The sequence below is a fragment of the Prionailurus viverrinus genome, chromosome B2 (genome assembly GCF_022837055.1).
Source record: "Prionailurus viverrinus isolate Anna chromosome B2, UM_Priviv_1.0, whole genome shotgun sequence".
NCBI lineage: Eukaryota > Metazoa > Chordata > Mammalia > Carnivora > Felidae > Prionailurus > Prionailurus viverrinus.
This window is the reverse complement of record NC_062565.1, coordinates 118,884,744-118,899,690: the sequence shown is the minus strand read 5'-3', so window position 1 is coordinate 118,899,690 and position 14,947 is coordinate 118,884,744. Positions and strand designations below refer to the sequence as shown.

The 14,947-nt window shown below is 37.7% G+C and overlaps 1 protein-coding gene across 6 annotated transcripts in view; it reads right to left on the bottom strand.

Annotated features, from left to right (window-relative positions):
- Positions 1 to 14,947, bottom strand: part of AKAP7 (A-kinase anchoring protein 7) — a 150,033-nt gene that overhangs the window by 95,614 nt on the left and 39,472 nt on the right. For all 6 annotated transcript variants that reach the window (XM_047860246.1, XM_047860245.1, XM_047860247.1 and 3 more), the window contains one exon: positions 13,517 to 13,677. In XM_047860246.1, the coding sequence (XP_047716202.1) occupies positions 13,517 to 13,677 (161 nt within the window). The remainder of the gene's footprint in view (positions 1 to 13,516; positions 13,678 to 14,947) is intronic.

Genomic DNA, 14,947 nt, shown 5'->3' with positions numbered 1-14,947 from the left:
TGGGGAGGACAGAGAGAGAGGGAGACAGAATCCCAAGCAGGCTCCTCACTGTCAGTGCAGAGTCTGATGAGGGGCTCAAAGCATGAACCATAAGATCATGATCTGAGCCGAAATCAAAAGTCAGACACTCAACCAACTGAGCCACCCAGGTGCCCTAGGCCTTAAATTTTTGATGATAGGTATCTATTTACAATACTGTTTTAAATAATATCTGTCACAAAGCACATATAATTTCTTACTGTGTTTTGTTCAGTACAGTATATTCTCTAGGTAGACAGAAATTAGAAAAAAAAAGAAATTGTTGTCTTCTTTTTGAAAAGTATTTCTTAGTGTTGGTGTTTTGCTCCTAATAGCAGTATAATCTATTGCTTAGCTAGACTACAGGGTAATGGTTATAGATATATCATTCTTGAGGGACACCTGGGTGGCTCAGTCAGTTAAGCATCTGACTCTTGATCTCTCAGTTAGCGAATCTGAGCCCAATGTCAGGCTTTGCTGACAGCACAAAGCCTGCTTAGGATTCTCTCTCTTCCTATCTCTCTGCCCCTCCCCTGCTCGTACACGCTCTCAAAATAAACAAACATTTTTTTGAAAGGTCATTCTTGGGGCGCCTGGGTGGCGCAGTCGGTTAAGCGTCCGACTTCAGCCAGGTCACGATCTCGCGGTCCGTGAGTTCGAGCCCCGTCAGGCTCTGGGCTGATGGCTCAGAGCCTGGAGCCTGCTTCCGATTCTGTCTCCCTCTCACTCTGCCCCTCCCCCGTTCATGCTCTGTCTCTCTCTGTCCCAAAAATAAATTTAAAAAAAAACGTTGAAAAAAAAAAAAAGAAAGGTCATTCTTTTCAACGTTTATTTATTTTTGGGACAGAGAGACAGAGCATGAACGGGGGAGGGACAGAGAGAGAGGGGGAGACACAGAATCGGAAGCAGGCTCCAGGCTCTGAGCCATCAGCCCAGAGCCCGACGCGGGGCTCGAACTCACGGACCGCAAGATCGTGACCTGGCTGAAGTCGGACGCTTAACCGACTGCGCCACGCAGGCGCCCCAAGAAAGGTCATTCTTGAGAAGAGTTTTTGCCAGTGTGAAAACCACGTGTCATTTTTCATCTACGCTAACTCACATTCTGAAGAGAAGCTTATGAATAATTTAAGATTGTTCAATTCCTCCTAGTCCACAGCCATTCCTCCAAGCACTAAATAGAAAATCACACAGCAAATACATCAGACACCCTTCAAAAGCCAACTAAGAACCCTTCCTAAATAATACGACATGCCTCATAGCTAAAGGTGCAAAATGTCCGAAGAACAATTTCTTAAAATGTATTTAAACACTAGGAGACTTCACTATATAAAAGAAAACTGAAATGAATATTTCATTAAAGAAACAATATTTTGTAATCCTAACAAATACAGTTTTATCTATTTGGGGGAAGGGGTTGTTTTATTCAACAAACATTTATGAGTATGCTAAGCACTGGGAAGTTTTATCTGTTTTTTAATTTTTTATATATATTTATTTTTATATAGGACATTTTCTTCAAATGAACTCTTAAGTATGTAGCAACAATAAATTATAGCTAAAATGTAAAGAAATTGCTAAAGTTGTCTCAAAGTAACTGTTGCAACAGACCAATTTTAATAAAATCATGTCTTTTTAACTAAATACACCTTCTTGTAAATTTTTTTCCTTTTTTCCTCTTTTGCTGTTTTTACCCTTTTGCTAACATTGTAAGGGATATTTATATGATAGCATGATCTATAATTTGAGAATAATCACAAAGAGGTTTATTTTTTTTATTGAGGTATACAAAAAGTTTACTAATAAGAGTAGTCTAGGGGCGGCTGGTGGCTCAGTTAAGCGTCCAAGTCTTGATTTTCGTTCAGGTCATATCTCACATTCCGTGAGACTGAGCCCCGTGTTGGGCTCCATGCTGACAGCGCAGAGCCTCCTTGGGATTCTCTCTCTCCCCCTCCCATGCGTTCACACAGCACACGTGCACTCTCTCTCTCAAAATAAAAAGAATAATTTAGAATACTAAATGTAAATTACATATTCCTAATAAATTCTTAAGTTTTAATATTCTACTTCAGATGCAACAGAAATAAGTAGTTGGATTTTAGCTTTAAGAAGACTGATTTGTAATTAGACAATACACCATACAATAGGGGGTGATAAAGTCTCTCCATGCTTTCTAATTGGAAGATACTTTCTTACACTATTTTAAGTTACAGTAAATCTATGTCACATATAGTATGAAAAATCTCAATAAAATTTTAGAATCGCTGTTTAGCCATCTAAACTTGAATGAAATAAAAGCCATACAACTGTTTTTGTTGTTCTTATGTTATTATTATTTGAAGGATTCTTGTTTCCATATATATGCTACTTAAACTGTTTCATTTTAGATTTAGTAAGTCATTTGAACTGTATATACACTTCAACATAAAGGCTGCCATAATATGAACTTCAATTAAAAAATTTTATACTCATCATTTTAAGCAGATATTTCCAATTCATTACTATGTAAAACTGTCCAACAGAATTTTAAAACATTTCATTCTTGAAAGCAAGTCTTTAAAATTACACCTTGATGCCACAGGAATCATATTCATTCCACTGCAGTTGAGGAAAGAGACCCAGATTGAGCGCTCTAACACTGGGCTCAGTTCTCTTATTAATTTGTGTCCTTGGACAGATTCCTTAAACTTGACAGTAAAAGTGATGAGGCCATTACAAATGATCTCTCAGGTCCCTCTTCTCATCCCCACAACCAGCCAGTCCAGGTGAACGGTCAGAGAATGCTGGTACATTATCCGTCAGGGATTCTAGGCACCAGGACTGGATTTTACGCTCATGCAGAGATTTAGACACAAATATAAATAAGAAAAGAGAGACTATGTTCGTTCAGTTACACTTTTATGCTTACATCATACATTTTTCATTGACTTATACATCTCTTTAAAAGACAGTTATTGAATATCTATTAAATAGCAGGCTCTGGGGACCCAAAGATGAAAGATTCCCTCCAAAAGCTTTCACTCTAGTTGAGAAACATCGATTTTAAACAATCAAATTCAATGAACTACTGTAGTTTCTACAGTAGATAAGCATTTATATACAGAATATATGGAAGGTTAGAGAAGAAAGTGGTCATTTCTATTTTGAAGAAATCGGAAAAGCCCTCATTTTGGAAATGACATTTGAAATGAGTCCTATAAAAGATCAATTATACAGTCTGAAAAAGAAGTTAAGAATAAACTCAATTCCATTTACAATAGTATCAAAAATAATACAATACTTATGAATAAACTTTACCAAGGAGGCAAAAGACTGACAACTACAAAATGGTACTGAAAGAAACAGAAGAAACAAAGTAAACGGAAGCCATCTCATGTTCATGGACTGGAAGCCTTAATGCTGTGAAGATGTCAATACTACCCAACGTGATCTACAGACAATGCAATTCCTATCAAAGTTCCAGTGACGTTTTGTGCAGAAATAGAAAACAACATCCTAAAATTGATATGAAATCTCAAGGGACCCTAACCAAAAATTCTTAATAAAGAAGAACAAAGCTACAAGTCTCACATTTCCTTGTTTCAACATTTACTACAAGGCTACAGTAATCAAAACAGTGTGCTCACACCTGTCAGAATGGTTAAAATAAAAACAGAAGAAACAAGTGTTGGTAAGGGTGTGAAGGAAAAGGAACCCTCTGGCACTGCTGGTGGGAATGCAAGCAGGTACAGCCATTGTGGAAGACAGAGGTTCCTCATAAAGTTCAAAATAGAACTACCTTATGACCTAGTAGTCACACTACTGGCTATTTATTCAAAAAAGACAAAAACACTAATTCAAAGGGATACATGTATCCCCATGTTTATTGCAACATAATTTACAATAGTCAAGATATGGAAGCAGCCCAAGTGTCCATCGACAGATAAATGGATAAAGAAGATGTGGTGTACATATACAATGGAATATTATTCAGCCATTAAAAAAGAATGAAATACTACCATTTGCAACAATATGGATAGAACTAGGGAACATAATGCGAAGCAAAGTGAGTCAGGAAAAACCAATACCATACGGTTTCACTCATATGTGGAATTTAAGAAACAAATGAACAAAGGAAAAAGAGACATAGAGGCGAACTAAGAAAAAGACACTAACTCTAGAAAACAAACTGATGGTTTCCAGAGGGGAGGTGGTGGGGGGATGGGGGAAATAGGTGATGGAGATTAAAGAGTACAGTTATCATGATGAGCACTGAGTAATGTACAGAACTGCTGAATCACTATATTGTACACCTAAACTAATACAACACTGAATGTTAATTATACTGGGGTAAAACAGTGTGGCACTGGCAAAAACACAAACCTCCAAAACCAATGGAATAGAAAAGACTACCCAGAAATCAACCCTCTTGTATATCGTCAAATGGTTTCCAACAAGAATGCCAAGACCATTCAGTGGGGAAAGGACAGTCTTCTCAACAAGTAGTAAGGGGAAAACCGGGTATCCACATTGCAAAAGAATGAAGTGAAACCCTTGCCTTATACCATATACAAAATACTAAAGTTGGGGGCAATGAACCAGTGAAAAAAAAAGGTAGAAAATACAGAAGTACAGGAGAGAGAGGAAGGAACCAGTAAAGCAATATCCAGACTGAAGTGTCAGATCAAGAACACAGCTGAAGACATTAGTCTTAAATAGACCGAAGATACATCTTTTCCTAAAACTATATGGGGCTTAAAAAGCCAAACACAGCAGCAGGTTTACTAAGTACAGGGAACAAATGAAGTAGGTCCCAGCCTCAGTTTTGTCTGTGGAGGGAAGGGCAGAAGGCTAAGGGAACTTAACAGAAGCCTGGAGCAGTGACAGGGGACAAGCGAAAGAAAGGCAGGAGAAGTGGCCTGTCAACAGGATGCTGCTGAGTCTTGAAAACTTACATTTGCAGAAGAACCAATATACATGACATGAAAATGTTTCCTTCATTTTCCCATGCCTGTGATAACTACTCATTAACACCTGTTATGTGTCACACTTTCTAGAAGGTACTAGGTAAATAACTGTCAACAGAACAGTCATGGTCCTTGCCATCATGGAGCTTAACCCAGGGAAGACTGTCAAACAAAATTACGCTGTTATAACCGGTGATGAGATCTGCGAAGGAGACACACCAGGTACAATGACAGAGAACTTACTCATGAGGAGGCTCTCTTTACAGAGGAAAGGGAAATGGTCTCTGAGGTGGTGACATTTGAGTTAAACAATGAAAAGGTCCAAATGGAGGGTTAACTCATATATTTGCAAAAGTTCCATGGCAAGAAAGAACTCGTTGAGTCCCAGTACTGGAGAGAAAGCAGCATAACCACGTGAGCATGGTAGGCAAGATGAGAGAACCACGACAAGACAGGAGACAGGACACCAGCACAGAGACACTGTGGACCCAAGCAAGGAGTCGGGATTTTATTTTATTTTTAAATTTTTTATTTTAATGTTGGTTTATTTCTGAGACAGCGTGACCACACATGCGAGTGGGGGAAGGGGGAGGGGGTGGAGAAGGGGGGGACAGAGGATCCGAAGCAGGCTCTGCACTGACAGCACAGAGCCCGATGAAGGGCTTGAACTTGAGAACTGTGAGATCATGACCTGAGCCAAAGTTGGATACTTAACCGACTGAGCTACCCAGGTGCCCCAAGGAGTCTGGATTTTAATTTGCCCAGGTTGTTGGGGTAAAAAAGCAAATGACTGAACTGATCTACCATTGGTATTTGCCAGACCGGTCACAAAACAGAAGAACAAGAAGACAGGGCACCTGAAAGAGCCACCAACAGAGTAATGCACCAGGAAGCCATGACCAATTTAAGAAGGAATAAAACATGTTGGCCAGAAAGAGGAAACAAGAGGGCTCAGTGGGGTCCCACAGCATGAGTAAAAATGGAGAGAAAGTGAAATAGCATGAAGGGTGGGAAGTTAGGGTGATAGACAGCTCTATCCAATTTACGGTCTTACAGTAGTTCTGGCAGGTGAATAGCCAAAGGTTTCACTATACTTATGAACTTGCTGGAGCACAGTATGAGTGTAGGAGGCTACCTTCAAAGAAGTCACGGGATTTTAAGAAAAGTAATAGTGATGGTAGCAGGGGGGTGGAGGGGTAGGACTTATCATTATTAGTAATGATAACAGCCACCATCTATTTACCGCTGTATATGTGCCAAACTGCGCTAAGCACTTCATGTACGTTATCCTATCTTGAGAACAGTTACTATCATGCTCATCTTACAAATAAGGAAACTGAATGCAAAGTCAGTCCCAACAGACTCCACTTCCACAGCTCACTCTGAGCCAGGATGGTTAGATGGTTGTGCTCATGGTGCTGCAAGAAAGGGTCGCAGTGTGAGGTAGGAAACAAAGTGCTCAACAAGTGAGAGGAAATATTTGGACAACAGCAAGAATGAGAGGTAGAGGGTGGCAAAACTCCACAGCATGAACTACCAATAAGGTTTGTGCGTGAGGGCAAATTGGGGACAAAGCAACAGAGAACGGAGAGAAAATGGATGACCTCTGGGCCTCATGGTGTGAGGCATGTGGTGGAAGGAGCAGCCTTCACCCAGAGGAAGCTGTGATCTCAGATTAGCAAATCTCAGATCAGCTAAGGCAAGAAGGTCAAGGGGATGCTACTGCAAACTAGGAGTCCACTTGCTAATTTACAGTGTAACTAGCACAGTGATGAAGAACACAGACTCTGGTGCAGGGTGGACAAAATGAGGACAGGGAATCAAAAGTACAAATTTCCAGTTATTATATAAATAAGTCAGGGGATGTAAGGTACAACATGGTTTCTATACTTAATAATACCATATTGGTATTTGAAGGTTGCTAAGGGAGTAGATAAAAGTCCTCATCACAAGAAAAAAATCTGTTACTATGTGAGGTGATGAATATTAACTAGACTTTCTGTCTAGTCATTTCACAATAGACATGTACATAACAAATCATTATGTTGTAAACCCTGAAACTAATATAATCTCATATGTCAATTATTCCTCAATAAAAGAGGATGTCTAACAACAGGGGAACAGTAAAATAAATTAGGATGCAATGACATATTATACAATCATTTAAAAATACAATTACACAGGGGCGCCTGGGTGCTCGGTCGGTTAAGCGTCCGACTTCGGCTCAGGTCATGATCTCACGGTCCTGAGTTCGAGCCCCGCGTCGGCCTCTGTGCTGACAGCTCAGAGCCTGGAGCCTGTTTCAGATTCTGTGTCTCCGTCTCTTTCTGCCCCTCCCCTGTTCATGCTCTGTCTCTCTCTGTCTCAAAAATAAATAAACGTTAAAATAAATAAATAAATAAATAAATAAATAAATAAATAAATAAATAAATAAATAAAATAAAAATACAGTTACACAATAAAAAAATGCTTATGGAAACTATGCTGTGATGTTGATAATGGTAACTAACATTTCTTGAGTGAGCATTTGTTCTGTACCAAATACTCTTCTTAACGTTTATTTATTTTTGAGAGACAGAGACAGAATGTGAGTGGGTTAGGGGCAGAGAGAGAGGGAGACACAGAATCCAAAGCAGGTTCCGGGCTCTGAGCTGTCAGCACAGAGCCCAACGCGGGGCTCAAACTCACAAGCTATGAGATCATGACCTGAGCCGAAGTTGGACGCTCAACAGACTGAGCCACCCAGGTGCCCCCAAATACTCTTCTTTATGGACATTATATATAACACATATATTATAATGAATAAGAATAACAATAATAGTAACAATTTTTTTTTTAAATAGACTGCCTGGATTTGAGTCCTGGCTATACCACTTACTAACAAATTATTTAGCTGCTTTATGCCTCAGTTTCCCTACCTATAAAGATGGGGATGATAATAGTGGTCCCTCTCTCATAGAGTTGTTAAAATTAAATGAACTAATGTCTGTAAAATGATTAGAATAATCGCACAAAGTAAATCCATTTAAGTGTTTGAAAGAAAATCAAGTAAAATAAAAGAGGAGATGGAGGGAATCAGAATACACCACCCCAAAATTTGCTACTTTGGCATAAGAACTTTGAGCTGGAGGCAAAGAAGACTCAGCATATGTAGAAAGAAACCTTCCCAGAGCCTCTCTTATCTAAGAGCTGACACTTCTAAAAAGTGAAACTGCCCCAAATCCCCTCTCCCAGGAAAGTTTTATGGTCAAGCTGGACCTCTACAAACACACCTTACTTCATGAGAGTCTCCCACATACTTACCTTCCCACAATTTGCCACTCTGGAAAGCCTAAAACCTCTTCCTTTATCTTATCACTTCTCTACAAAGTAACTGTTCTTCCGTTAAGATGCTCTAGTGCCCAAGTCCTAACCACACTTTTTTTTTAAGGTTTATTTATTTTGGAAAGAGAAAGAGAGAAAGACAGTGTGTGAGCATGGGAGAGGCAGAGAGAGACGAAGACACAGAATCCGAAGCAGGCTCCAGTCTCTGAGCTGTCAACACAGAGCCCGACGTGGGGCTCAAACTCATGAACCATGAGATCATGACCTGAGCTGAAGTCAGATGCTTAACCGACTGAGCCACTCAGGTGCCCCAACCATCCTTTTGAGCTACTCTCATTGAGGCTTCTCCACTGGATATGTACTGCACACATTAATAAACTCCTTGTTTTTTTCTTGTTAACCTTTTGTCAGTCTAATTTTATGGGTCCTTGGAGGACAATCCAGGGGGCAGGAGGAAAACCACTCTCCCTCCCCTGCGGGGACAGTGGAAACGGGTAAAAGAGCAATGAGAAGGGGTAGGAAGTGTGGGGGGACTGTACCTACAGAAGCCTGCGCATGAGGTGGGGCATGCAACAGAGGCTCTGAAGGTCGTCAGTGGTGCAGGGTTGTCATTCATCCTGACTGGGGAGAAAAGTTGGTCTTTGCTTCTTCTAAATGAAGTGTGGCTAAGGTGTTCTGATGTTTTTGAAGACAGCCTAACCCAGGCCATGAAGGGGAAGGATGCCCACTGCCTGTGGTGGTTAGAAGTTCAAGATTTCATGTGGTCATAGAGCAGCCTAGAAAGGCTCAAAGATGCCAGCAACCAAACGGAATCCCCACAGGGAGCAGAAAACACAGGGCATATGCTCCCCATCTTTTGGGGGAAGTGACAACATAAGAGAAAGCGTAACATTCAAATGAATATCCTTAAAACCTTTCACTCGTCCTTATATGAGATAAATACACTTGGAGTCTTTTCACATGCTAAGCAGGGGCACTTTCCTCATTAAAAAAAAAAGAGAGAGAGAGATTTGCAAAAACTCTTATAATTCTAGCAGGCTACATTTTTAGCAATCTCTCAATCTAATACATATCTTAACAAAATTACATTTTGCTTAAATAAATTAATAAAATCACATATTCACTTCCACACAAAAAGCTTTTCAGTGCAATTTCAGCATTGTAAGATGTGGAGAAGTGCCACAAAAATGCATAATTTTCAGTATCTTCTTAGCTCTATGAGCTACCGTGTCCTGCTAAGAAAGGAGAAGGTGCTGTTTTATTCTGGAAAAACAGGACTTCTCAAGGTCCAGATAGGAAGCTGTTTTATTCTGGAAAAACAGGACTTCTCAAGGTCCAGATAGGTGCTGTTTTATTCTGGAAAAACAGGACTTCTCAAGGTCCAGATGCCACACATCTTACCAGCTTCCTCAAGCAGCTATCTCCAGAAACCTACAAGGACACAGTGTGCAAACATAGGCTTGGTCTTTCGGCCCACTAGGCGGCTCACAGAAATAACGGGTAGTAGCCAGCAGATCCAGGGTGTAATTCAAGTACTGATGGCAAAAGCACATATATTCAGACTGTATTAATTCAAAATGTACAGTAATTTTCTTCAATTTCACACATTGAAAATTCTAAATTATTCTTTATCTTGCAAAATTTTCAGCAATGAGTCCAAGTGTTAGTGTCTAAAATTCAGTCCTCTTTTTTATAACTATGTAATATTTTAAGCATTTGTTCTTTTAACTTATAAATTTTAAAACTCTATGAAAATCAGGTAAATCACACTATTCATGAATTAACAATTTGAACTACTTTTCAAGTTGGTTTTACTTCAGAACATGTACTTAAACTTCATTATCAATACTTTAATAATTAAATTTCTCTAAAAATTCTCCTGCTTTCTATTAAGGGCATCTAGCTCTGTATTCTGAACAAAAAAGATTTTAAAACTCCTGTATAGGCATATACATATGCATAGTTTAGCACAGTGTTAAGAAATGTAATGGCCTGGTCAATGGAATATATTCTTTTAAAAGTTGGAATGTATTATTTGAATAAATCGTCTATAAAATATGACACAAAGACAAATATTACATTATTTACTGATACTGTTGGACTAAAACAATACTAATCTTGAGGCATTCTTGTCAAAATAAATCTAATGAAGTGAAATACTGACAAAAATTTCATGTATTGAACAGTCTATCTGAACACTGTATATATAGAGTGCTCCAACTAAAAACTTCAATGAAAATTTTCCATACACATATTTAAGTATTTAGATTTCTTATACCAGTGCATACAAACGATAATCAAAAGCAACAGTAAAATATATGCACAAGAGATTAAAAGCAAGTATAACAAACATTGATTACATGAGGACAGAATGCTATTCCCCCTCTATTTTCCATTTTTGTAATGTTTTGTTTAAATTTTGGAAAAGTATATACATTTTCAAGCAACAGTCTCTCCCATCGAGAAAGGAATTACAGGGGCAGTGGCCTTTCCTAAAATGACAAACCAATACCCTTCGGCTCATACTCATACTAAAGCTGGCAAGATTTCACATTCCTCAGCACACAATGGATCTTTCACCAATACTGGAAACCGCCTTTGTGAGAATATTTGCTAAGAATGGATGGAATTCTCAATGTTGCAAGCACCCATTGAATTATTTAAAAGAACAATGAATGAATGACTAGTTAGAAATGTTTCTTGAGCTCAGAGAAATTTATATTACAAAAGAAAAAACCTAAATCTAGCATTTTCTCCAGAGCAGTTAGGAAGAAAAGATTAAGTTGCTAACTGTGGACAGTGGTTCCCAAATGCTTTATGCTATCAAAACTGTCAGAGTTGCCTTCTCCTTGACCAACTAATAATTTTAAGTCCTTCTTGACTCATAAATATTGTTTGCATGTTTGTTTATATGTATTTTGCTTCACAAAAGAAAACTTAACCAACAATGAAATGAAACTTAATCCTCAATGCCTCCCTTAACCCTAAAAGAGATGTACTTCTGTTTTTTGTGGGTTTTTTTGGGGGGGGGGGGTAGGTATTTAGGTTATTTGTATTATTTATTTATTTAAGTAATCTCTATAACCAACAGGGGCTCCAACTCATGACCCTGAGATAAAGAGTCACGTGCTCTTCAGACTGAGCCAGCCAGGCACCCCAAGAAATGCACTTTTGAATAGGCAACTATAAAACTGCATAACGGCAATATAATATTAAGTAAAAAAAAAAAGTATGTCTCAAAAAATCATATACATGATAACCTTTTTATAAGGTTAAAACCACTTGAAAATACATACACTTTGGGAGAATATAAGGACATAATAAACACCAACTTCAGCTTCAGGATGATGGTTAGCTTAAATGAAGGACAATCATGGGATGCGTTGACAAAAAGGATAATACAATTAGATTACTGCCAATGTCCTAGCATTTGTTTTATGGATTTTGTTTTGTGCTTTTTGTTTGGTGGTGGATTCCCATGTGATTATGATACCATTTAAAAATAGATGGATGAAGGGGTGGTTCAGCTGGTTAAGCATTCAACTTCAGCTCAGGTCACAATATCACGGTTCCTGAGTTTGATCCCCACATACAGTTCTCTGCTGTCAGTATGGAGCATGCTTCAGATCCTCTGTCCCCCTCTCTCTCTGCCCCTCCCCTGCTAGTACTCTCTCTCTCTCAAAAATAAGCATTTTAAATTAATTAATTAATTAATTAATTAATTAAATAGATGGATGGATGGTAGATAGATGACAGATGGATAGATAGGTATACCGAGCAAAACAAGCAGGGACCAATGATGAGTGTGTTATGAACCAAAAATCACTAAACCTGAAATGAAATGACCTGAAATGATCTGACAGAATATGCAAATAAAAATTTTTTAAAGCATGTAGACTAACACCCAAACTACAATCTCTGGATCAACTCAAAAGTCATCCATCCAGATTTTGTACTTTTCTGCTTATACTTCCCTAAACACTTTCAATTGTGCTGTACTAAGCAACCTGTTCTCAATGGATAGGAGACCTTCTAACATCACCAATGGACCTGCTCAGAGAGTAGAACCTTCAGGAAGGGGGGAAAAAGTGGTACAAAGGAAAAAGGTGCTGACTCTCTGGAATAGGGCTGACAATGCCCACAAGCCTCTGAATAGGCAACTGGTGATTCTTATTCACACAGTTGGTATTTATTAAATGCCAAGTGTATGTCAAATGTCATGAAAAGCACTGGAACCCTTCAGACTTATGATTAGGACCGTCCTAGCAGGACCTTGAGTCCAACCCACCACCTTCTAGATAGCCAAGAATCAACATATCCTCAGGTCAAAGAATCAAGATAGTACAATCACTCTGGAAAACAGTATGGAAGTTCCTCAAAAAATTAAAAATAGAAACATCATATGATTCAATAATTCCACTCTTGAGTATTAACCCCAAAACAACAACACTAATTCAAAAAGATACATGCATCCCTATGTTTATTACAGCATGATTTACAATAGCCAAAATATGAAGCAACCTAAGTGTCCATCAGCAGACAAACAGAGAAGAAAGACTGGTATATATACAATAGAATATTACACAGGCACAAAAAAAGGATGAGATTCTGCCATTTGAGACAACATGGATGGACTTAAAGGGTATTATGCTAAGTGAAATAAATCAGACAGAGAAAGACAAATACCATACGATTCTATTCGTAAGTGAAATCCAAAAAACAAAACAAAACAAATGAATAAACAAAAAGCAGAATCAGACCTATAAATAGAGACAAAAATGATGGTTGCCACAGGGAAAAGTGGTAGGGGGTTGAGCAAAATGAGTGAAGGTAAGTAGGAGATAGACTTCCAGTTATTCATGGGACTAAAATGCACTGCATAAGGAATACAGTCAATGATACTGTAACAGCGATGTATTGGGTCAGATGGTAGCTACAGCTATGTGGTTAACAGAGCATAATGTATAAACTTGTCAAATCACTATGTTGTACACCTGAAACAAATGGAACACTGTATGTCAACTATACTTAAAAAAGAAAAATCAAGATAACTTTCAGTTGTTTTATTTGGCTCGTAACTACACAAGCAGATACTGAAGCGTTTCACTTATAAAATAAAGTTACAATGGCTCCCCAAAGTTAAAATCTCTATCATAAGAATTGGGGATGGGGAGAAGATTGCTTCTTTAAACAGATGAGATTTCAAATGGATGTGTTGCTGTTCATTTTACCTGCTATCTCCAAAAGTGGGTTTATGTGATCTCCTTCTGCCAGCTTCACAAATCCAACCTGATTTCCAAAAGTGTCAATCCCTTGAAAAGGCAAAATCAACTGTTTTCCTTGGAGGATTTCTTCTATGAATGGTTTTAATTCCAAAAGAGCACCAATACCACTGGTAAGAGATAATACAATTTTCAGTAGTAAATTAGGTAATAAGATATACAAAACCAAACAAGAAATCATCAGTTTTTAGAAAGATAAGTTAATTTTGATATTTGTTCTAATTATTTTAGAGCTCAAAAATAACTTCAAAATCTAATCTGTATGATTAAAATACAACTAATATTAATTTTTAAATAAAAACTATGGAAGAAGTGAATTACATCTTTACTTAATTACAATTTATATTAAAGACATGAAAGAAAATACTATTTTATTGTTCACCAAGAAGTTTTTAATCAAGGAAACACTGCAGGGACAACTCAAAAACATTACTGATAATATATTCCAAAAACCTAATACCACAAGAGCTTATATTATTAGATTATATGAAAAGTTATAAATTCTTATCAAAAGTACTAATACAGTATTTACTATTTGCAAGGCACTCTACTAAAACTTCATTATCTCTTAAACTACAATAGCCTCCGTAATAAGATAATACTGTAACTGGATTAAACAAAAATAAAAGGTTATATTTGCCAACTGCAACCACATAAGTTTGTTATTTCTGTTTAACCTATGTGATCACAGGGCTACTCTGTGTTTCAAGTGCTTTATTTTTCTTTATAAAACAAGTGTTTACTATATTAATGAATTAAACATCATCAGGTTTAGAATATTTTGAAAATTAGGATGAATTATTTCCATCTTAAAGAGAATTCTGGTGTAGATATGTTGTTATGAGAAAAAAAATTAAAATCTCACTAGAGGGCAGCAATTACTCCAAAAAGAAATAAGCACAATCTTATATAATAGGGCTTTAAAACACCCTTCTGGTGAAACATCATTAAACTATCTTGATCATTCACTAGTAATTATAAGTTAAATGTGTGAAGAGAAATTTAAGTATTTTTCTAGTTCTTTCATATTTCTAAACTACCTTCCATATAAAGTTTTTAACTGACTTCATAAATAAATTCATACTGAGTCTCAATTCTTATCTATGTCATAACATAATATACAATTGTTCAAAATAGCTTTGGAAGGGGCACCTGGGGGGCTCAGTTGGTTAAACATCCAACTCTTGATTTTGGCTCAGGTCATGATCTCATGTTTCATGGGTTCGAGCTCCCCATCGGGCTCTACACCAGCAGTGCAGAGCCTTCTCGAGATTCCCCAGCCTCCGCTCCTCCTCTCACAAATAAATAAAAATTTAAAAAATAGCTTTGGAAATGTCCACATTTCTCATTGTACCTCCAAATCCACATCCTAAACCCAAT